General features: G+C 40.4%; 2 protein-coding genes across 25 annotated transcripts in view; one reads left to right on the forward strand and one right to left on the reverse strand.

Annotated features, from left to right (window-relative positions):
• The window catches only part of sm (heterogeneous nuclear ribonucleoprotein L), a 109,366-nt gene that overhangs the window by 39,262 nt on the left and 46,332 nt on the right, over positions 1 to 23,772 (forward strand). For 12 of the 23 annotated variants that reach the window (XM_070995188.1, XM_036813233.3, XM_070995189.1 and 9 more), the window contains exons 4-5: positions 20,850 to 21,032; positions 21,120 to 21,183. In XM_070995188.1, coding sequence (XP_070851289.1) covers positions 20,850 to 21,032; positions 21,120 to 21,183 — 247 coding nt within the window. Of the gene's footprint in view, positions 1 to 20,849; positions 21,033 to 21,119; positions 21,199 to 23,772 lie in introns of all 23 variants that reach the window. The other 11 variants (XM_017073319.4, XM_065863399.2, XM_065863393.2 and 8 more) reach the window with 1 other exon arrangement.
• On the reverse strand, positions 5,811 to 6,203 carry LOC108009184 (SCO-spondin). 2 transcript variants are annotated; one of them, XM_017073336.4, is made up of 2 exons: positions 6,086 to 6,203; positions 5,811 to 6,027 (listed from the first exon to the last, which is right to left on the reverse strand). In XM_017073336.4, the coding sequence occupies exons 1-2, from the start codon at positions 6,159 to 6,161 to the stop codon at positions 5,831 to 5,833; spliced, it is 273 nt and encodes a 90-aa protein (XP_016928825.1). In that variant the 5' UTR covers positions 6,162 to 6,203; the 3' UTR covers positions 5,811 to 5,830. The 2 variants fall into 2 exon arrangements, with proteins under 2 accessions (XP_016928825.1, XP_036669135.1); XM_036813240.3 differs by having other exon boundaries at positions 6,082 to 6,181.

A 23,772-nucleotide genomic window follows, 5' to 3' on the forward strand; every position in this document is an offset into this window, starting at 1 on the left:
TTTTTTTTAATTTATTGTTGGGAAAATTGCATCCTCCTTAATTGCCTGCACAAATAATCGTAATAAATTATTGCCCAACAATAAATCTCACTTTTGATTTTTTTTTCTGCATATATAAATTTTATATTATAAAAACATACCAAATATAATGAATTATTGCTACTGATTGAATATTTCACACTTTTATATTTGACTGAGAAGCGTAACAAGCGTAAATGTTGTTTATTTTTTTCCTCATTTAATTATTAATTGACATCCTTTCGGGCAGCCTCGCCTCGATGTCCTCTGGTTTTTTAATCAAGTGCAGGAAGGACGCGCAGCCGCCACGTGAAATGAGTGTAAAATCAGAGGACGACAAACTGTATTAAAAATTTAAAGGTGTGTGCTCGCACACATTTCATTTGCAGCTGCAAGCGCGGCAAGAATTAAAAAAAAATCGTATAAAAAACAGGAGCCCAAGAGCATAATAATAAAAAATTAAACAAAAGAAAAATAACAAAAACCAAACAAGGAGTTGGGAGTACTGAAAATGGTTCATAAACTCGCCCCGCCAGATGATGATGGTGATGATGGAACCCGAGAGCCGTGGTATAAATTACAATGTGTGAGAATGTTCATATGGGGGGGGCCGTGTATATGTGCACTAGTTTTCACAAATCCCTTTATTTTTATGGAGCCACACACAGTCGCATTTTGACTAAGCGCGCATTAAAAATTAATCTTTTAATTACCGCCTGGTTGGCTGGCGGAATCATCGCCATCTCCCCTACAACAATGAGTTGCGTGCTATTAATTTGGAGTTCAGCAAGTATATGTACACTTTTTTTCCGCATTTCCATTGACAACCATGTTGAGTGACACTTTAATTTCCATCTTGACTAGTCAAAAAGGTTTTCAGAAGTGCAGGGATTTTTGCGTTGAAGTAATAACAACATCATACACTGGAAAAACGAAGGAAAATTGGAAATATATATCTGCTTAATAAATTCAAAAATTAGAATTTTGTATTTAAATTAAATTGAAATGAGTTATTTTAAATATCCTTCGGTTTGTTTATCCTCCATTGCTGTTTTTATTGACTTTAAATATGGAAATATTACATGTTACAATCATAGTTTATTTGAATATATATTACACATTGATTTGATGATAGCAAATAATTAAAATAAAATTTATAACATCATATTAAAAGTTCTCTGACTTGATTAAAATATTTTCAAATTAAATCTAGCAGTTTAAAATGAATTGTATTGAAAGTTTAAATATGTAATTCGAATCTATAAATTCAATATACAGATATTTACTTTGATTTTTCATCGTTTTTTCGGTGTAATCATCATCTTTTCTTAGCTGAAAATGTGAAAAGCCCTCTATTTCTCTCCACTTTTAATCTCCGTCATGCCTTAATTCCCCTTTACAGTGTTCTTTGTGGAAATCTCGCGCAGCTTATGAAAAAGTTCTGCCGCTCTAAAACATTGTAGCATATTTTCCAGCTTAGCAACTTCTATTGCCCAACTCTGAATTTTAATTGCTTTAATTGACCCCAGGAAATAAGTGCCACAACTTCCCACATAAACCTAATGGCTGAAAGGACACTATGCCCTCGGCTCAAATATCTCTGCCATACACTTGAATTCAATTTACACTTTGTCGCATTAACATTTCTGGGGCTTTTAATGCCTAAACTTTGGCAGGGGACTACAATTTCGTGTTAAAAGCTCTCGCAATTCTAAAGTTTTAAATGCCCGAAATGAACGTTTATTGCCAGAACTAAATCCAGTTTAATGTTACCCAAAAAAACCATGAAAAAACTACATATCTAAGCCATGATTTAGTAATTTAAATATGAGAGTCAAAGTGGCGTCCCAAATCACATTTATCATTTTCGCCCTGGGGCTGTTTTGGAATCCCCAGGATTAGATCTAGCAAACGTGATTAACATCGCAGAGAGTGTGATACAAATATTTTTCGGTGTCATTTGGAATTCCACGTTTGATTTATATATGCAGGTCATACAAAATGTCTATGCATATAGCCTGCTTTATTTTGTATAACCTACGAATCCCCGTAATTATGCATGAATCGTGAAATCAACTGCATTGGGGGCGTTGCTTTTGGGTTTCGGGAACTAAATATATATATGGAACTATGGAACTGAGAACTGGAAACGCATGAATGAATGCTCCCAACAATGTATGCGCATAAATTTGAACACTTCACCCTGCGAGACGCAATGAAAATGTTGAAATGTTAAAATGCTCGCACGTACTGCAAAAAAGTTATTTGTAATGCAAAACAAAACGAAATCAACAGCAGCGGCAAAAACAAGAACGTGGCCTGTGAAACAACAAACTAAGGAAAAACAAAAAAAAAAAATAAAGAAAAATAAACAAATGCAAACAGCAGCAATAAGAACAACTGTGAAAATAGTCGAGAAGTGGTAAGACTTTTTGTTTGGCTGCCTTACTTTTAGTTCAGTTTCAGTTGGCGCATAGAGTGCATAAACAACAGACGCATTTGTAATGAAAATAAAATTTAACGGCACAAAACACCAAGGACATGCCCAAGTGGAAGACGCTACAAAGTATGCAACAGTTTCTGTTTCCGCTTCTCGGCCTAGAGCACTAACGGCATGCGGCACTTGGCCAAAATAGCGATGAAAACTGCGCCAACAGCGGGCAGAAAAAGACATTTTCCTTCGTGTCCAATATTCCTGGGGCACTTCTCAAGGTGCCTTACTGAGAAATAAAAGTTGCAGAAACACGAATGGTTTCTAGGAACCAGATGCCAAAGTTTTTAGAAGCCTTTTTTAATTGGAAATACTATATTTGGAACATATACAAAAGGTTTATTAAATATCAAATTTTATTAGTGATTACATCGAAAGCCCAACTTTTAGGAAGCCTTTTTTAAGTTGGTAATACAATATTTGAGCCATAGAAAAAGTTTTAAAGGGGACTGTATACATTTAAAATCAAAAGGTTTATTAAATATCAAATTTTTTTAGTGATTAAATTGAAAGCACAACTTTTAGGAAGCCTTTTTTAATTGGTAAATCAAAAGTTTTACTAAATATCCAATTATCTTTGTGATTAAAAATATAAACTTTTGTTTTAACTGTAATATTCTGTAACTGCACCATATAAAGAACGTTGGTCAGGGATTTAACCTATGATCTCATGATGCACCAGGGTTGAATTTATACCCCTTTTCTCAATAGTACATGTTATAATAATATGTTTATAAAAAAAACCTAAAATAGAGCTCTTGATCTAAGCCTCTGTTTCTCCCTGTGTATATGTGTGACTGATTTATGACATGCCTTGCAACAAATTGCTGCAAAGAGAAAAATGGCGACCGAGAAATGTGATACCTTCTGGCCACTTGTCAATGTCATAATTTGCCATAATGTGCGAGGGATGGGCAGGATCAGGGGCAGTCAGATGAGAGATGGAGATGAACTAGCAGCTAGCGAGACGGCAGCCATCAAAAGTTGTATGGATGTCGAAGGCTGATGCCTTTTGGCCCGAGGCCGTGGTCGAAAGGGTCCTTCTGCTGGGACTAAATAACACGATGGCCTGGTGTTTTTACCAACTCCTGCCATGTCCTTGGCTCTCTACGACGAGCACTGTCAACATTAACACAGCCCCAAGGCATAAAAGGCATATCCAATTGCAAAAAGACGCATGCCGATAACAAAGGCTCGGCAAACATTCAACTAACATTAGAGCCACGCCCCCGCCCCGGCCAACACACACACACACACACACACAGGGACATGGTGGCACACACAGATACACGAATACATGGACATGTGTGAATCCTGGTTGTCGTATCCTGGTGCTCTCGTTTGCTGTCTATTTTACTTGGTCATTAAATTTGGATTTTGTGCTGTGCACATCGCCAGCGCTTGACTTTGCTGTTAAATGTATATGTCTACCCAAAACCCAAACACACAGAGGCATCCACATCCAACGTCTCTTTAGTGGCCTTTTGTGCGGCTCCCTAACCTCTCACCTCTCGCCCTGGACCCCGATTTGCCTTTAACTTGCCGCCATTGTTGGCCAGGCTCTTTGCATACATACATATATACATATCTATGGGTATGTATGTATGATGAACATATAGGGAAAAAGGTATGGTTTGGGGTTCGGGGATAGGTGAAAAATCGGCCCATCGTTCGCTCTGCTTAACATCGGTTTTGCCCTACCCTCGATGTTTTGTTTTGCTTTCGGTTTTGAGTCCTTTGTGGCTGAAGATTTTTCCCACATTGCATAGCAATTGCAACAAGCAAAAAATGGCTCTGAGGGCTTAATGCTACGGATTTAATAGTGGGTTGGGTTTCCACCAGGAAAACGGCTCGTTTAGGCTAAGCTGCAGTGCCAGGAGCACATCCATTGATGGGATTTGTGGCAATTGGAGTTTTGAGTTGGACAATCTGGCAAAAAATCGATATTCCTTTGAGTTTTATAGAAAATAAAAATCCTACTTACCAAACTAAATTACTATTATCAACAAAAATTTATAAATATAATATATTCTATGAGTGTCACTCACTTAACTAATTACCTTTTATTTCTTTTTCTTTCTAGGTAAGTGTCCTTAACCCTTCAAGTATTGTTTCGTGAGTGATAGACATAAGAATAAATGTCAAGTAAACACGTTGGCACACTTAACTCCTGCCTAGGAAATTGTTTTAAATATTTTCTAGAAACACGAATACCTAACAACGCATATTGAACCATATAAGTCAGATCAAGATATCAAAAACTCCGACATATTCCTCATTATCCACATTCGCATTGTCATCCTGACCATCAAAGTCAGATTGAGATATCAAAAACTCCGACACACTCCTTATTATCAACATTCTTATCATCATTGTCATCCTGGCCAATAACAAAGAAGTGCAAATGCCCATGCCAACCCAATAAATCTGTAGAAAACTTGACGAAGGCCCACAAAGAGCTTTTCCGCAGGGTCTCGGCAATCACAAAAGTTTTTGAAAACGGCCTCCCCAAAGTTACACCGTAATTTCCACGATAATAATCATAATAAAAATCAAGCAAGCGATAAAGCATAAAACCAAATTACATACAACTCGGTCCTTTTTGAAGGAGCGTGAAGACTTCGGAACCAAACACTTTGGGTTCTACCTTGTATTCCCCGTTGCTTCCGCTTCCAGTTGTGGTAAAACATAAAAATAAAAAGTTTTTTTCTCAACCCAAAAACTTGCACATTGTCAAAAAAAACCTTAAGAGATTCGGCCACTAAAATATATGTGTGTATATAGATATATATATATATAGATATATCGACTTGGTCAGGGCTGCCAGACATTTTATGGAGCACGTAACGGACATTTTTTTGCGGGTTATTTTCGTTTGAAAAGTTTTCCCATAACCCTCTCACATTATGTAATATCGGGCCGACTGCAACCGAATATCAGCACGTATTGGGGTTAAGATAATGCCCTCCCAACGATCTGGGCGGTGGAAAGACTTTTATTTGTGCCGAGCGAAAGAGCTAAATTCATTAAGTTGTCAAATGCAAGTCAACACAATACGAATTTCTGACATGGGCATGACACATCCTCAGCGCCGCAAAAATCGCGAGCAGACGAAGCAAAAGAGTAGAAAATAGGAAGTGGAAAATATGTAGGGTGTGGGGGGAAAAGCCCAAGTGGCTCTAGAAAAGCCAAGGAAAATGAAAAATGGGAATGCAAATCTTTGCCATTGTCGTCAGACTTTCTTCCGTCCCCCATTTCGGCAATTTTAAATGCCAAGAAAAGCAGCCACATTAAACATTAGTTTAAGTTCTTGCAAAACATTTACTCTATGATATGTCGTTTGCAAGATGCTCGCGGAATACAATAGCCCTGGACATTCTTAGTTAGCAACCAACCCTTTTTACAGGCGCATCCACGTTCACATTTTTTCGCGATACATTTGCGAGTATAATAGTAATTCGAGCACATTTTGGGGCAAGGTGGCTTGCATTTAACCATTACACGGTGGTGGTGACAAGCTGGGGGTATAAACAAAAATTTAGATAGAAATTTGGAATAATATGTATACTTACATACACTCAATAAGTGGTATTTCAGCATGTGTAGAATATAATATCCACATTATAACTAAGGAGAACAGACTGAAGTACATCTTTTACGTTTTATTCATGGGATCAACTGATTTATAGAACGTGCCTAGTGAACTATGGTGTGGAAAATCAATTCTGTTCCAGTTGATTAGTTGCAATCCAATGATTTTCTACATTTAAAATTAATTAAACAGTTTGTTGGCCAAACAAGCAGCCACCTCAGCGATAAATTAATGACACTTTAAAGCCCGCCCACGTCACCACTAAGCCTCTTACTTCGGGAAAATTAACTGGAAAAATCCGTTGCTGATGGAGAAAATGCCGCAAAGGGCCGGCTTAAAATCCCGCTGCCCGCAACAAATGAAAAATTCAGAGGACCGTGGATGCGGCAGCCTATGGGTAAACATTTTAATTCTACTAATTGAAGCAGTGAAATCTATTGGCCGGACCAAATCAAATGGATATCCAAAACTAATAAACGGTTTAACAGGGCGTATGCGCGGTTTGCCATGTTGATTTTGCATAATACACATTTTTTTTTCTTTCTTGATTATTTGCAGTGTAATTAACTGTCCAGCTGGCGCATAATTACAATTTTGAAATTGTATGCCCTGAATATGTGGCATATGTGCGGAAGAAAGGTGCATTGTGTGTGCCGAATGCGATGGCTCACATATCAGCCGTGGTTTTTTTGGCCAGAGAAGGAAGGGAGTGGGGTGGTGGTGGTCATCTGATATGGTGGATGGCCTAGACAATGGATAATAGATGCTGGTCATCGTTTGTTGGCTCAGTCCGCCTGGCATTATGCGTTATTCTGCGGCCAACGATCATCATCATCGGGCATCCAGGCGCTATTTGCGGTTTTAATTATGTCCAGCTCGTGGAACGCAGCAACGCGGCGAAAAACAATGCGAAATGTGGAGGTGGGGCTGGGGGCTTAAAGGGAATATGGGGACGAGGCAGTTGCATTGTTGCAGCGATTGAAATAAATGATGCGAGATGGGACTACTGAATATGCAGGACCAAAGAATGGGCCCTAATTCGGGACAACAGTTTCGGGAGGGTCGTAAGAAAATCAATATGCAAAGCGTCCAAGGGCATGGGAATGGGCCATGATTAATGGATAATGTGCCGCCGGAGAGCAGTGCATATGGCGTGCATATATGGAAAACGTTTCGCTGATTGATAAACCAAATGCCAAGCAGAGCGAATAAATCGTTGCATCAGAATGGCACATACACTATATACTATTTGTATATACAATACAACATCAGCCACGATCCGATACGCCCTTTGTGCTCCCCCAAAAAAGCTCCGTTGATGGCACGGCATTCCATCAACGTTGAGGGCTTAAAGTGTCACCCTCACCTCAGCTGAACTCAACTCAACCAACTAACACAACCCAAAAGGCATGCTACCTCGTGCAAACTTAATGCTAATGTTAAGCCGGGTTTCTGAAAAATTAATGCCTACTAATAATTCAAGGGGGCCGCAAGGGTCCTTACAATGTATACCTAAGCATGCTTAAATAATCTAACGCACAATTAATTGAAGGTGCCATAAATATTGCGTATACGCAACGTAAATCAGCCAAGATGGCAGCCAGGCGGCAGTAAAACCCCTTTTGGGCAAATTCCTGATTATGCAAACAATTAATCCTGGAAGCGTTTATTGCAGGGCTTATTTCCTGTGAGGAAAGACAGAGAGTCTGAATGGTTAAACCCAGCTCATCTGACCAGGATGAACTAGCAAATTTGGTCTATGTATGTCTTCATTAGGCTTGATTGTCGACTGTGCCTGGGAAAAGCCTTTGTTTTAATCAATTTGGCAGTGACTTGCTTGCAGCCGGAAGCACGCCATTCAGCAATCACATTAGCCAGGATTCCTTGCTGTTGCTGGCCGGAAATAAAGGCCAAAAGGCAGGAGGCAAAACGTCAGTTGGCCGGTCAACTGGCAAGACCGCAGCATTAAAGCAACATTTGTTTTAACATCTCGGCAAGGAGAGAAGGAAAAAAACACCATCCTACACCGCAAAAGGCGAAGGAAGCTGGACTGTCAGCTGCTTGCAGAATGCTGCCGAAAATTTCAAACAATGCAACACAAATTGCCGGCAACCGCAGCAGCAAGCGCGGTTTCGAGGTGCTGGCCCAGAGTTCCGAGTTACCAGTAACCAGTTACCAGTTTCTAGTTCCGAGTTTCCTTTGTCCAAAGGAAGGACGTCCTGTGAAGGAGTGGCCCTTCGACCGCAGTTCACAATAGTTGACCAGTGCAATATTTTGACTTGGTCAGCGGGAAAAGCCCCCGAGAAACTCAAAGGAAATAAAAAAGAGCAGCCTTCATCGAAGACTAAGCTGAGGCAGTTTGTTTTGCCAGCGAACAAAAAAGCTTAGAATAATTATGGAACAAAGCAAGTCAACAATTTTTCAACTTCTTACATTTTTCAAGAGGACTAAGAGCTTTAGAAATATATAAGAAATAAATAAAAATGAATTATGTCACCTTTGGAGAAGCAATTTAAATGTTCAATCCAATTTCTCGAAACGTTTGCCATTAACCTCGTTAAAAATATGATCCACAATAAATTGCATTCATTTTAGCCAAAATCTCTTTTATATTTTAGACGCACAAGGCCGAAAAGTGTTCTTGGTTTTTCTATATTCTCCGACGTATTCAACGTTGGCCAAGCAACCCCAAAATTCTTTACCCATTCTTTTTGCGAATTTGTGGCTTTATTGCAATCAGTGTTTGGAATCCCATTTACCGCCGCATTTCTCCTGGCCAGGCGAGTAATCAGTTTTAGCCATGACTGTAAGCCCCACGGAGATAGACAACCCAAAAAGCCAACAACATCACAAACGATTTCAACCATTCTCTGACTGCCGCCGCCTCTCCATGTACAAAAGTCTAGGTGGTAGTAGTAGTCGGTTTTAAATGCTTGAGCATTGTATAAAATTTGCATAAATTTCTTGCATAGTTTATTTAGCGTTTGGCCATGCTCGCTCTTGGTTTTGTTGGCCATTTTGCCATTTTTCGCAACGCACACACAGGCCAAATGATGCACACGCCCCAAAATGTGTGCTATACATGCACATAAAGCGGCCAGGATGACAGTGGAGCTACCACCTCCTCCTTCTCAGCCAACTCCACCCACATTTTGGCCTGGCCATATTATAACTCAATTTCTGCGTGAGGCTTTTTCCGACCGCAGCGCGCGGCAATAAAAACAAAAACAAGGCGCTGATGGTGATGCACCATTTATATTCATATATGCGGCGTGGAAATGAATCGTGGACCTGGCAGCTCTCACCGCAGGATGTCCATTGGTACAATCTCAGGGGGGGGGGGGGGGGCGGGAGAAAAAATAGGAGTCTGTGAGGCATGTGAACCAATTCAATCGCCGCCCTTTAATTTTCCCCAGATTTATTCCTTGCCATGGAAATTTGCATGCTTTTTACGCACATTAGCATAAGCACACAAAGGAAGTTTTGAAGAAGTAGGGATTGGGGGTAGTTGGCAAATAAGGGGATCTGCCGATTCGAAATCGGCTTTCGTTTGCAGGAATCCAATATGTCAAATTTGAAGCACGCTTCACAACAATTTTTTGAATTTTTTCCTCCAGCTGTCAAATGTCAAGTGTCAAGGCAATTTCATTCGCCAAGGAGAGATCTCTTTCGGGCAAGTCGAGTTCTGACATGCACACATTCGTCATCGATGGCTGCCCTTCTCATTTGTCCAAGTCGCGTTGTTCGACATGTTTGCTTAGCCAACGGACCTCGAACCCATCCAACTTTCCTGCACCGCCTCTTTTCATCCTGACATGTTTCAATAACTAACTGTCCATATTGGTTCATTCAATTAATGTCAATAGGGTTCTGCATTTATGCACGAGCAATCGTGTCCATTATTTATCCTTGAGCCAGTTAGCAAGTTGAATGGCGCAGCTCTGGGTCCTGCTAATTGCACCAAATGCAACTAATACCCAATGGCTAATGAGACGAGCTGTAATTATTACCCTTTGGCCCACTTGGATTGAAAATGGCAATTCAACTTGACGACGGATCGATGGCTAAATCAGTTTGCAACATGCTTGTGCAGGCTAGAGCTTGTGGGGGATTGAAAACAAAGTACCGATTAATTGAATACAGTGTGTTTAAGGATGTGTGTTATTGATATTGTCTTGACGACTGATAATTGTGTTTCACTGAGAGTAGTTAGCTCTGGATGTTTAATGATATTTCGTGAATTGTTCAAGAGGTTTTCAAGAAGTTAAGTCGATCCTAACATAGTCAGAATTTTCCAGAATTTTAATTGATAAGCAATTATCTAAATAAGAGTCTAGTTATGAATCAATATATTACATTTGTTTGTTACGAAGAACCTTTAAGATGTCTTACCTAAGAACAAATGCTTAATTTTCTTAATGTGTTAAGTATACACGCTTTAAGATGTGATCCCCATACATTATTACTTCCATTGAAATAAACCATTATCCCTCCGGCTGCTTGAAATTCAAATGGGAACCTCGGGATCCGCGTAATTCCGCTTGCATATCCATTGAGAATTCTCTTCCGTTTGCCTTGCACCCGCATGTTTCATTAGCCCATCCGTCTTTCCTTTTTGTAATTTGTGGGCTTTCAGCAATTAAAGGCGAATTGTAATGCCGTATATACATAAAGTAGAGCCTCAGGCACATTCATTACACCTTTACGCTGGCGGAAAGCCCGGGTTAAGTTCGCCCTCGGCCCTCTTCTTGGTTGCTGAAAATTGTTGCATACTTCTGCGGCTTTTTGCCACTTGATGCCGCCGTTGAAAGCAGAAGGCGCAAGGAAGGAGGCAGCGTCTGCCACTTTAGCGCGCCCACTCAGCCACGCCCCCCGTCCACGTTTCATCAGCCTTCAGCCCCGCCCACATGCGCAGCCCACTCAATTAACGCAACTCTCGTCGGATGTGTGTGTGTATGTGTATTTGTCTTAACAACTCTTGCATACAACCTAAATGGCCCGGGTTCTGGATCCTGAATCCTGAATCCTGTATCCCGAATCCAGGTTCCTGGCTTCACTTGGCTCCTTTTGCTTCCTTTATTTTTTTGTAACCCAGCATAATTACTTTGACTCGACTTTTACGACCTTTCTATGAATTACTCAAGAAGTGTTGGGAGCACGTCGCTTGTGTGGCTGCCATTCCAACAGGATTCCAACCAGACCACCACCCACAATCCACTCGCAGTTTATCCTTTTTTACTGCCAGCCATCCTTCGTCCTTCGGCCTTCGTGCCTGCCTGTCGTTCCTTTTATTTATTTCTTTTACTCGTGTTTGCTTGCTAATTTCTCCTTCGCTGCCTCTGCAGTAATCCATTGGGGATGGGGGCAGGAATTGCTGCCACAATTGCATAAGGTGCAGGTGAAAAGGGAGTAGGAATAAGGGTACTCCGCCAGGGTTGCCGAGTTTCCATTATTCGAAATCGATTTAAGGAGCTACAATACTCACTACTTTTAAAATATTTTTAAAACCATTCAAATGTGAATTAAAATTGGGTTCTAGCACACTATTTGTTTCGACATTTATTCCTTAAGTTTATCCATAAATTGATCACAATATCATTACAGCCCCAACTGCAATAGGTGCAGGTAAAAAGGGAGTAGGAATAAGGGCACTCCGCCAGGGTTGCCGAGTTGCCAACACTCGAAATCGATTTAAAAATCTACAAAACTCATAACTTTAAAACTATTTTTAATACCATTACCATACCTTACCAACATTTGTTCCTTAAATGTATTCATCAATTGATCACAATATCATGACGGTCCTAATTTCTTAAGGTGCAGGTGCAAAAAGGAGAACGAATAAAGGTTCTCAGCCAGTGTTGCTGAGTTGCTATTACTCGAAATCATTTTTTAAATCTCAAACATGCATTATTTATATAAAATTATTATCAGAATTTAAATTTACATTCAAATTGCTTTCTAGCACATTACTTTTTACAACATTTATGCCTTAAATCTATTACAATATCATTAAAAATGAAATTATTTTTATATACATTTTTCGACTTAGTGTTAATGTTTCTACCTTTTTTCTTGAGCTTGCTGCCTTTATTGCCTGCCCATTCCTGCTTATCGGTTATTATATCTCGGCCATGTCTTCGTTTTCAATTTTAACTCCTATACAAAGATAAGGCAATGCAATTTCGGTATTTTCAATTTCTTCTAAGCACTTAGCTTTTGCCTAACTTTTCCCATTTCCCTTCGAGGGTCTGCCTTTGCCCCAAAAACATCTTTTCCAATCCCCTTTTTTAATTTCCTCTGCAATCCTTTGCAACCCTGACACAGTTCCAAGTATCCCCCACCACCACCACCGCCAACCACCACATTCATTTCTTCTAATGCAACATTTTTCTGTATATACAGAGAAGGGTATACTATGTGTATGACTAGGGGAATGGGGGACTAAGAGGGCTATAGCTGGACGAACATTATCTGCGTTAGCTTTTTAGCCTAACGACCAACACCTACGCGATGTTGTTCACAGCGTCTTACCAGTTTTCCCTGGGTCTGGTCTCTGTTTTTCCACCCCCTGGTTTTCCACCCCCACCCCACCCACTTGACATTGTTAAACGGAATTTATGCGTTCAGCTGCTGCTCACTAACGATACTTTTTTCATCCACTCTACCTTTGTTGGATCCTCCCCGGCTTGGCCAACTGTTGTTGCCATTACGTTTATAATTGTCTTGTGCAACTTCTGGCGGGGCCCCACCTGGATTTGGCCCACCAAAAGGGAGACCAGGTACCGCCTGCTGCCACCCAAGTCGTTATACATCCATCTTTCCCTCTCTCTCTTTTGGGATGGTTCTCCGAGGGTTCCATGTTAACGGGTTGTTGTTTTCTACCTTTTTTTTTTTTGCTGCCATCCTCTCTGCCACTTTCAGGCTCATTGGCTAACTGTTGATTTTGTTGCGGCGCTGCTTGCTGCCGCTTTTCATCCGCCCCGTTGTACAGCTCGAACCGCTTTTCCATCCGCCCCGTTGTACAGGTCGTACCAATTGCGACACACATTTTCGCCTGCCTTCTCCTGGCTTTTTTCCTTGCGTCTTGTTTACATTTTCATGCTCGAATTGGCCCTTGTGCTTTGGTAATTTCCCAGCATTGTCTTGGTTCTTGCTTGCAGCAGCAGCAGCAGCAGTAGCAGCCACCTGCCACGCCCCCTGTTTTCCCTGCTTTTCCTGTTGGGCGTTAGCCTGTTGGCCAACTTCAAACACACACATTAAGCGGGCTGCGTCTTTGGACTTTTTTGTTTGCCACTGACAGGAGCGCTGGCCCCCGGTAACCTGTCGAAAACCCTCCATCTCCTGGATCCCCTGGAACTTCCGCTTCCTTCAGCTTTCAGCGCTGCCTTTGTGCCACATAAATTTGGTTTAAAATGTATCTCATGCTTTCCTCCACTTTTCGTGTCCCCTCGAGCTGCCTTTCATGTTCCGCTTTTGTTGCTTTGTGTGTCGTGTTTTGTTTTCTGCTTATTTTCAATTTGAACATTTTAATGTTTGTGGTCATAAAAATCTTTTTATTGGTTGTAAAACTGAAACTGAAGAGATGCTGCCGCTGAGGGGGGGGATTTGGAGTGGTGGTTGGTGCTTGAAAAAAATTAGCAGCCTCTTTTTTGCCTTGGCAATGGCCACTTAAGCACCGCGTTAAGGTGCGATAAGAGTAAGCACCGAATTTGTCAAGAGAAATCGAGTTCCGAATTGTTTGCCAGCCTTCGGACCTTAAACAGATAACTGTTCGGCTGTAACTTCGTAATTGAAACACAAAAAGTCAGTTAAATACTAAATTACTCTCTTCTTTCAAAGGTAGAAAACTCTTTTTACGATCGAGATACAAATTCTCCAGTTTTGGTAATTTGAAATTTTTACATTCGCGCAAGAAAATCCTTGATAGTATTGGATTTATCATTTTTTAAATTGAAATCTTGAATTACTTTGCTTCATTTTCAATTAGATCTTTTGGTTTTCCAACTAACAAATAAAATAGATACATTCTTTGAGCTCTATGATGTTTTTCAAAACATTTTAGCTTTCAACCAAAAAAAATTGCTTGTGCTCTATGAAGTTTTTCAAAACATTTTGGCTTTTCACAAAAGCATTGTCTTTTTAAAATATAATGTGCTGTTTCAAAAATATAAAATATTTTAGTTTTCAGTTTTAGGCAACCAAAAAGGAATAATTTTCCTGGTCAGCTGTACCCTAAAAATCGTTTGCAATACCAAAAATAATTTGCATTTGACAATTTGGGTTCTCAATTTCCACCCATTAGCATAGCACTTAATAAAGGCATCCATTGGCCCCTTAAAAACAACTTCACAGCTGGCAGAGTTTTCCGAGTTTCCCTTTTTTGCCTAGGCCTCAATTAAATGGTAATGGCAATATTTTATAGCTGACACTCAGCTTCCTTACCACCGCCTCCTGGCCTGCCCCTCTGTTTAGTATCTTCATCTTTGACTCATTTACATTTTGCTCACATTTTCAACCGCCGGAAGTGTCTCTACCTCTCGACTTTTCTCTGTCTGCTTCGAATTTCCACGATAGCTGTCTGTTGTGGCTTACTCCATTCGGTCACTTTCACATACAAATTTTCCAATTTGCTTTTTTTCTATTTCTATTTTCACTCCACCCAACAGTCACGTCAGCTTTTCCAAACGAACGTATGCATATTTTATGCCCCTGCGATTTTTCAATTTTGATAATTTGTATTATGCTAATTTTTCCGTGTTTTTAATGCAGAGCAAAGGGGGTTGTGCACACGCAAATGGAGGTGAGAGAGTGAAATGGAAATGAAAATGAAAATCGAAATGATAGCATAATATTTGTAAAATGTTTTTCCGATACGACATTTCATTTGGTTTGCCCTGCGATTTGTGTTTGTCCATGGGTCAAATGGGTAGATCACTTTCTGCATAAATTTATGTTTTTATCTATCGAGCTATTAAAAATATAACACCTTTGTTGACCCAAGGCGAATATTTACTCTTTAAATAAGTAAAATCGAATCACTGCAATTGCTTGTTGGTATTTCAATTGCTTTTGCCAGGATTTAATTTCTTTTGTTTCCTTCATCTGCTTTACTTTCGGCTCTAATAAATCTGCAAAGTCTTGCCTTCAAAGGAAATGCATAAAAAAAGGGAACGATTCGATAAAAACCCGTCTTTCCAGTTGTTGAAACTTACTTGGGTCTCAAGGGCCGCGATTCTCCTGTTTTTTTGTGCCTTGCTTTTGGCTAACAACTAACGGCACTTGCAAAAAGGGGCAGGAGATGTTGCAGTTGTTGGCCAAGAGGCTTTCCCCGCGGAGCGACCTTCCCCTGGCAGCTGCAGTTCGGAAAGTGTTGCAAACGTTTCGATTCGAAACCGGTTTAGATGGGCTTGGGACGGGTTCGGGTTCGGGTTCTGTTTTGGGCTCAGTCTTTGGCTCTTTTTCGCCTTATGTTTTGCCCCGAAGAAATGGGTCAATAAGAAATTCAAATGCTACAAAAACGAAAAAAGAACGGCGAGCGAAAAACTTGTTGAATTTTTGCGGTTATCCGAAGAAGGGGGATAACCACACTAAAACAGGGAATTGCAAGGCGAATGAACTCCAATTTGTGTTTGTTATTCCTTCTCTTTGCGTTAGGTTCAATGACTTCCAGTTCCTGAGCAAACCATAACAATTGATCGAATTGCAGAAACCAGTTCGGAACACTAAACAGGGATTATGTAGAGTTGAGCGATATCGTAAGGTCCGATACTGTAATTTAAAATGTCTGCCATTTTTGTTTGGTATTGATTCCTTAATCAATTGCAAGGGGTTTTTATATCATCGCGGACAAGTTTGTTTATAATAATACGCTGAAAAAATTCTTTAATAAAAGAAAAGTCAGAACCATCCGCGGCACGGATTTGAACTCGGGACCACCTTTTCTAACAAAAAGGCACTGAACCACCCTGGAAATTCACATTTCCCGATGGCATTTTTAAATTTAAATACGTACACTTCCTTTTCTAAGAAAAGAAAATATCAAAATATCAAGAACGACTTTGAACATTTTTAAGAACATTCGTTCTTAAATATTTTGTTTGTTTGTAATAATTAGCGTATTTTAGACCTAAACATGATGTTTATATAGAACCCGTACAATAATAATAGGTTTTTAATTAGGACTTTTATTGTCACAAACAATATATTAGTTCATATCTCTTTTTATGGTTTTTGTTTTGAGTCTTGAATAATCTTTAGCTGGGTAATATTTCAGCACAATGGTTTTAATAGCTTGGCCTAATTTCTGGATCTGCTAAAATGTCAGCCTCATAAAAATGGGAAATGAAAGGACAATAGCTGACCACAAAATGATTTGATATCGTGCCACTAAGCACACATTATTATTAATATTTAATGCGATTTCCGCGCCGACCATCCTGTGCATTATTGTGTCCTTTGTGGGGCCGAGTGATATGGCTGGAATAGGACGTTGATGGACCTGCGGAAAGCCGCTTAAAATGTTTTCCCGGTATACTTGGGGGACTGCCATCTCCCCACCTCCCCTCCCTCCCCAATGTTGTTTATGTTGTTGTTGTGTTGCTGGCATTGCGCTGATTTAATATTTAGCACGCCTGGACAATCACCCTGGAAAAGAACCCCCCCCCTCCGTTTTCACATCAACTCCTCCGGCATGACGCCTTAGTAAAATTTTAATGCGCTTTTGATGATGGCCATAAAACGGCAAAACAAAATGCATGGCAGTGGGCGGTCGTCGGAGGGGCGTGGCCAGTTCAGTGCAAGCGAATCTCTGCTCTAGATAAAATATTAATTTATTTTTCCCGCTTCTGCTGGCTGTCCTTTTTTTTCCCCCCCATTTTTTTCCTTGGCGTCCTGTTCTTTTGGGGGCCCGCCAGTCGAACAAGTTATAGTGCGCATAAAATTTTACGTATGTATCGCCGCGCAAGCTTGGCTCTTATTTTTTAAATAACTGTTTCATGCTCCAGCCCCCGATGTCCAGCGCTATATAGTGTATAGCTATATACCCCACCACCCACCGCCCATCGACGCACCCCTATTCCAGCCTCGCCCACTGGTTTATTAATACTTTCATTTCGAGGCGGTTTATTTGTTTTTTACTTTTTTGTGTTTTTTATTTCGCCGCCTTCGTTGCTTGCATTTTTATTTCTCGCCTTCTTGTGGATTAGTTTTTTAATTTCAACAGCTCGTGAAATGTTGAACTTTTTTATTTGCTTGCCCCTAGTTTTTCAGCTTTGCAGCCAGCGAGCTCTAAAAAAGCTGCTGCATTTTCGTGGAAATCTTTATGCTCAACTGCAGATTAGAAAGATTTGCTGCCGAAATTAAAATTTTAATTACTTGAGGAGTATTTGCAGATTTGGCATTGTAAGTACAAGCATAGCAAATATATAAAAAAAATCTTTTATAGTTTATGTTGTATTTTATATAATAAAATTCGGACTTGCTGTAGAATAGTCGGGGTAAATAGGAAACATTTTAGTCCAATATTTCTGAATTCATTTTGCTTTATTTATTTAGAAATCAAATGAACTATTTTAGCTGCAGCGATTTATAGGCCAAAAGAAAATTTGAACAAGCAAAAGTCTTATATTTCATATTTATGTTGCTTGAACTTGTTCAGTTTTCTTGCCAAAGTTTTTAGACCTAAATCAAAAAGTATGTTGATGGTTTTTTGTTTCCCAGTTTAAATGAATAATTTAGCAACTTAGATATTCGATTGGCTTAATTTATGTTTAAACGGTTTTTAATAGAGCAAAATTTTCCGTTTTAATTTAAAAAGCTTTTTCTATACTTTGATTGCTCTCAGTGTAATTACAAACCACGCATCCCACAGATACAAACGTACCTAACTTACATCGCTTTGAACAATTTATCAATCGAGGACCCTCGAGACTTGACACTTCCCATGAACGTTGACGATCCCCCGGAGAGCAGCTCTAATCAGCCTCCATCATTCAACTGCCCTCCGTCTCTGGAGCTCCAATGCCATTCACCTAATGGACTCAAATTACCGGCAAACAATGAGTGGGCAGCTCGTCGAATATCCTTTCCTTTTACATGCCCAATGGCCATCAGTCCGTAGGCGACGGGGGAAATGGAGAAAATCGTGTGAAAGGCGGGGGAAAGTGCCAAAGCACGCGCCTCATTTATTCAATAAGCTGATCTCATAAACAGGAGTAATTTTTCCTGACCCTCCCACACTTTTGCCCTTCGCTTTTCCGGCTTTTCCTCGAGGATGCGACGCTCTTGACTTGCTCGATGATTGCGCTATTTACAATAATTGCAGACATTTTGTGCGCCATCGAGCGACAGGCGCCCAGTCTACCAGTTTCCCAGTTTCCTGGTTTCCTCCGTTGACTTTTCCATTTACGACGCTTGTCCTGCAGCAGGACCTCTGGCAAATCGCATTAAATGCAGCTCTCCACCATTGCCGGCAACGAATTGTAAAATGTCATTCCAGATGAAAATGAGGGAGGCGAAGAAAAAAGAAACGTATTTTCACTGCACTTTTCTCACTCGCCCACACTTCTGCCTGTGTTTTCCCAGCACCCACTCCATTTCCTTTTGGAACAACTCACACTTTCTGTCTACTTCCTCTGCTTGGCACTTCTGTTTTCCTGTATTTCCATGGCCAGAATGCACAACTATAAAGCGCAGTGAGCACACAAAAACTAATTAGAAAACTTTTGCGGTTGCAAGTGACAGAGGAGTGGGGTTGTGGGGGTCTTGAAAAGGGGGTAAGTGTTAAGTGTGTGCGAACTGGGGTAAAAAGGCAAACAAAAAATATTGATAGAGGAGTAGAAGAAAGAGTAAGCTGGTTGCTGCATTAATAATTAAGTAATAGAACGCACACAATGACTATCAGTTACATGACTTGTAAGGAAGTGTTAACTAAAGAATGAACACTGAAAATTTACACAGAAAAAACAAGAGAGAACGCTATAGTCCACGGCCTCGAATATAAGATACCCGCTACTCAGTGAGGGAGTGCGAGAGAGATGGAGACATGCTAGCAACAAAGCGCCGATTTCTTTATTTGCCTGTAACTTTTTAGTGGATAGTCCGACTGGAACCATATTTGGAATGAAGATAGGTAATGACAATCAAAACAAAATCTCATTTACACTTTTACAAAATCTTTAAAAATGTGGCCCTTAGAGTTGGCTTGCCACCCTGCTGAAATTAACTTGCGCTGCGTAAGAACCTATAGAACCTGCATGTCTTATCCCAACTTTCTAGGTTTTATAGTTTCCGAGATCTCAGCATTTATACAGACGGATGATTACATTTGAAACTTAGATAGATCTGATCTTTATAAACTGAAAGCCATTTAATCTTAATTTTTTTTCTGTGCAGAAAATTATAAAACCCATTATTGGAAAATGGTCATGGCTTCGCAGCACTTAACAATCTTAACGATATATAACAAAAAGTCGTCCATCCCCCTATTTCAAAGTTGCCCCAAACAATTTGCCACTGGAAATTTGCATAGACCAAAAAAATTCGATGGAATTTTGCCTAATCAAATAGCTACCCCCATTTCCCCCGAACTTCGCTTTCTCATGTCTAATGCAAATCAATGTTGAAAGTTTTCAACAAGATTCAAAATTTCATGAGCCAGAGGACTTATCGATGAATTTCATGAATAACAAAATATTGCTGCTCCCAGGAAAATAGGCGAAGACAAAAGCCGCTTTTCCAATTTTCCCCCCTTCAACCCATTTTTCTAGGAATGGGAAAAGGGAGGTAAAAACAAATTGAACATTTAACCCATTATGGCCCCTAAGCAACCCAAAAACGCTCCCCTCTGCCAACGAAAGACTTGCGAACGATTCGCTTGTAAAATGAATAAATAGAAGTCGTTGGAGGATTCTCAAAAAGAGAGGGGGGAGTTTTTTAAGGGCACGGTGACGGAAAATTTGGCGGCTTAAATTTTCCATAAATTTCCATGCCAACGGCCAGTGCTCATTATAATTTGCCATCAATTCCCAGACGCTGCTACTGCCACCGCGGTATTCTTATTTCATTCTTGTTGGCCTAGACTTGACACGCCCTGGCTTTTGCTGCTGGCAGGCTCTCTTTAGCACACTCGAAACTCATTAACGTAATTTCCGAAAATTTATGAATGTTAATTGGGAAATTTCTTTAGCATAGTACAGCGGCAAGTGCTTATTAAATTATGCTAATGAGTTCTTGAGCCTCACACAGCTGACACGGAAGAAACTCCTCTTCCTTCGGCTGTTTTGGCCAACTAAATGCGAAATACCAATTATGCCAAACAAATGCAAATAGTCAAATAAAATTGGGAGTAAACAAGGTGAAATTGTCCACAATGGTCAATTTCAAAACGATGGTCAATGCAAAGGAATGGAAAATCATTTATTTTCAATTAACCATTCACCTTGCTCTGATTGATTTGGCAATCTAGGGTTATTTGTGTGTATTTGACCACACTGTCCTGCAATTTAATTTAAAACAAAACATTTACACAGAGAAAATCTTGGGAAATTACTATATTTGAGAAGAGGATATAAATCTAGAAAGATATCTTCAATAAAATTATAATTTTTGGGTTCTTTAGTTCTCACGTTTGGAATTTAAGTAATGTGACCATAATATTATATAAATTAAATACCACTTTCGGTCATAAATTTTTCTCTGCCTTTCGAATTCGTTTCTAATTTCTCGCCCGATTCCAATTAATTTCAGGATGTCTTGCACAAAATCTGTCATCCACATGGCCAAGTGCTGCGCATTGTCATATTCAAAAAGAATGGAGTACAGGCCATGGTTGAATTCGATAATCTGGAAGCGGCCACAAGGGCGCGCGAGAATCTGAATGGAGCCGACATTTATGCCGGATGCTGCACCTTGAAAATCGATTATGCCAAGGTAAGATCAATCGGTCGATCAATCAATCGATCGATCATCGATAATTGAGCTAATTTAAGCAAGAAAACTACAATAACTTAATTACAGCCGGAGAAATTGAATGTCTACAAGAATGAGCCCGATACCAGCTGGGACTATACGCTGAGCACAGGTGAGATTCTACCAAGTGCGTTCACATTTTTTACTACCTTTTTCTAAACTAGTCGATAAGCGATGCACCATTACATCGACACTCGAGCACCCACACACGCACACCCTCGCCCACCAAACAAACAAACACACACCAAACTCACACACAAACCATATCATAGAAACGCGCATTGACACCAAACACTCTCAAACACACAAGTACACCTTGAACATACGGAGAGTTAATTGCTTTTTGTGTCCAAAAAGTTGGATAGAAATCCTGAAAATCCTGAAAATCCTGGAGCATGCCTACTACATGCGTCTCTTTAGAACTCTTTTTGGCTTTGTAACTGTTTTGCTAAATGTATACTTTAGTTAGCGTTGTGTGAGGCGGCTGAACGTGGCGTATGCGTGATTTCCTATAGCGGTCTCCTAAATAAACACCCCATTCCTACCTATTAACTTAACCGATCTTGAAAACAATACACACAATCCACTCACACGACTAGAACTCATTAAATCAAGCATTTAACGACACTCTTGAGATGCTCAAACAAACATTAAGGCCCACGCACACACACTGAGATTTATATATATAAGTTGCCACCTGTTCTTGCCACGCCCACTCCATAGTGCCCCCACTGCACCATTTTGCGCATTTCACATGTCCCACTGCTTATGACGTGCGACAAAGTTGCGCATTAAATGCCATTTTTAATTTGTGCATTTCACTTTGAATAAAAATGAAATTAAATGCTTTGCCCGGCTGCTTTCGCGCCAGACAACCAGGCGGCACTGTCAACATTTTGTCGGTTGTTGTCGGTTGTTGTCTGTGTTGTTTGTGCCGCCTGGCCAATTTGTTGCTGGAGCAAAAAAGAAGAGGTCGACAGACGAGGGGACGACACATCAAAAGGCCGACAAACCGAGCCACCAGCGGATCCTGTCCAGGCCAACGCACTATTAACGCTGCCAAGTGTCAAAGCTGCCACAGCAGCAACACAAGTTGCAACATCAGACAGTCGAAGAGGGTGTGGTGAGGGGGTCTTGCAACCAAAAGCGGTAGCCACAATAACTCAGACAGCCAGTTGGGGCAGAGAGTTACCAATGTATTTTTTGCCCTGGACAGACACAAACTTTGGCTGATCCTCCGCAGCATTCAGCCGCCCTGTTGTATTGCCATTTCCATTTGGAGGCCAAAAGTCTGCCACAACCCAGCCGCCGCCGCCAACGCCGCCGCATTCCCTATGTTTGTTTGTGCCACAGAGTTGCCGAGTTGCCCGTCTGTGCCCCATCAATGAATGGGAAAACTGAATGAACTTGGCGCCCCGCCCCCATGAGAGTTCCTCCAGAGGAACAAGTGGGCGTAGATGTGTTGTCGGCACATTATGGGGGCGTAGCAGGGGGAAGTAGTGGTGTGGCAGCTTGCAAATTAGGCCCGGCACTATCTTTGTGTCCGATATAATGAACATGCCACTGTGTGCCAACGATTTCAGTCGAAGAGGAGCCAGTCGAAGGTGGCTCTTTCATCTCCTTTGTGAAGGATGATGATGCTCGTGATGGAATTGCAATTGAAGGACCCCTGGCAAAGCATACGGATTTGAAAGCATTGCTTTCACAGATGCCTTCCCTTTCCAAATATACGAACTTTTGTATTGTGCAGCTTTTAATTACCTTATTCTATTAATACCTACTTAATTACCGTGTAATTATGGGATATAATGGAAAAATGTTCTATAATCAATGAGCGTAAGGATAATACTGCGTGCGCAAATTACACAGGGTGATTAATGTAAAAGCTTTTGTAATTAGTAATTTAATTATAACTAAAATTAAATGATCTTTCGAATTGTTAAAGATTATTTTATTTTTAAAAACATTTAAAATAGTACATTAACATGAGGGTTGTTTAAAAAAACCCTTTTCAAAATTGAAATTAAAATTTCATCAAGATCTAAAATAGGCTTATATAACATTTGTTCGACCTTCGTGGATGACTTTTTCTCGAGCTAAAAATAAACCCACCTTAACTTACAACCACCAATAGTCTGGTTAGATATGCAATATTCAAATGACCACTTGTCTTAGCCACTGACCAATAGTTTTCACCCACTTGCCAGGAAAAACGGACTCCTGACATGAAGCACACTCCTCGACGACCTGCTGTCAAGTAAAATCAATAGAATTCATTAAAATCCTAGCAAGTGACAATCCACGTCCACAATTTAGTTGCTACGTCAATTTCAAAGCGACTTTTCCTTATTGTCTTAACAACAATAACAAGCGGCTAAGAACAACGACCAAGCGAAGCGAATCGAAGGAAAACAAAAAGTGAAGTGAGGCAAGTTAAATATAAAGTGGAAAATGCAAACATAATATTTGCATAAGATTTTGCGCTCAACCTCAAGGAGGAGGTGGGGGAAAACCCCTTGCAGCTATTTCCATGCCGTGTGTCCGTGGCTTTCCCTCACCTTTTTCCTTTTTCCGGACGAAAGGAGTCTTCCAAGGCAATCGATACAAAATGCCAGCACGTGAACGAGAACGAGGACACCGCCTTGGGTAAACAAGAGTCTCCAAAAAAGCATTCGAAATGACTAGCTAGCTGCCTGGCAGC

The sequence above is a fragment of the Drosophila suzukii genome, chromosome 2R (genome assembly GCF_043229965.1).
Source record: "Drosophila suzukii chromosome 2R, CBGP_Dsuzu_IsoJpt1.0, whole genome shotgun sequence".
Taxonomy (NCBI): Eukaryota; Metazoa; Arthropoda; class Insecta; order Diptera; family Drosophilidae; genus Drosophila; species Drosophila suzukii.

Coding starts and splice junctions, on each gene's coding strand:
- LOC108009184 (XM_017073336.4), bottom strand. CDS start 6,161: ATGTACTTCAGTCTGTTCTCCTTAGTTATAATGTGGATATTATATTCT. Junction 6,028..6,085: donor TGAAATACCACTTATTGAGT/GTATGTAAGTAT, acceptor TTATACCCCCAG/CTTGTCACCACCACCGTGTA.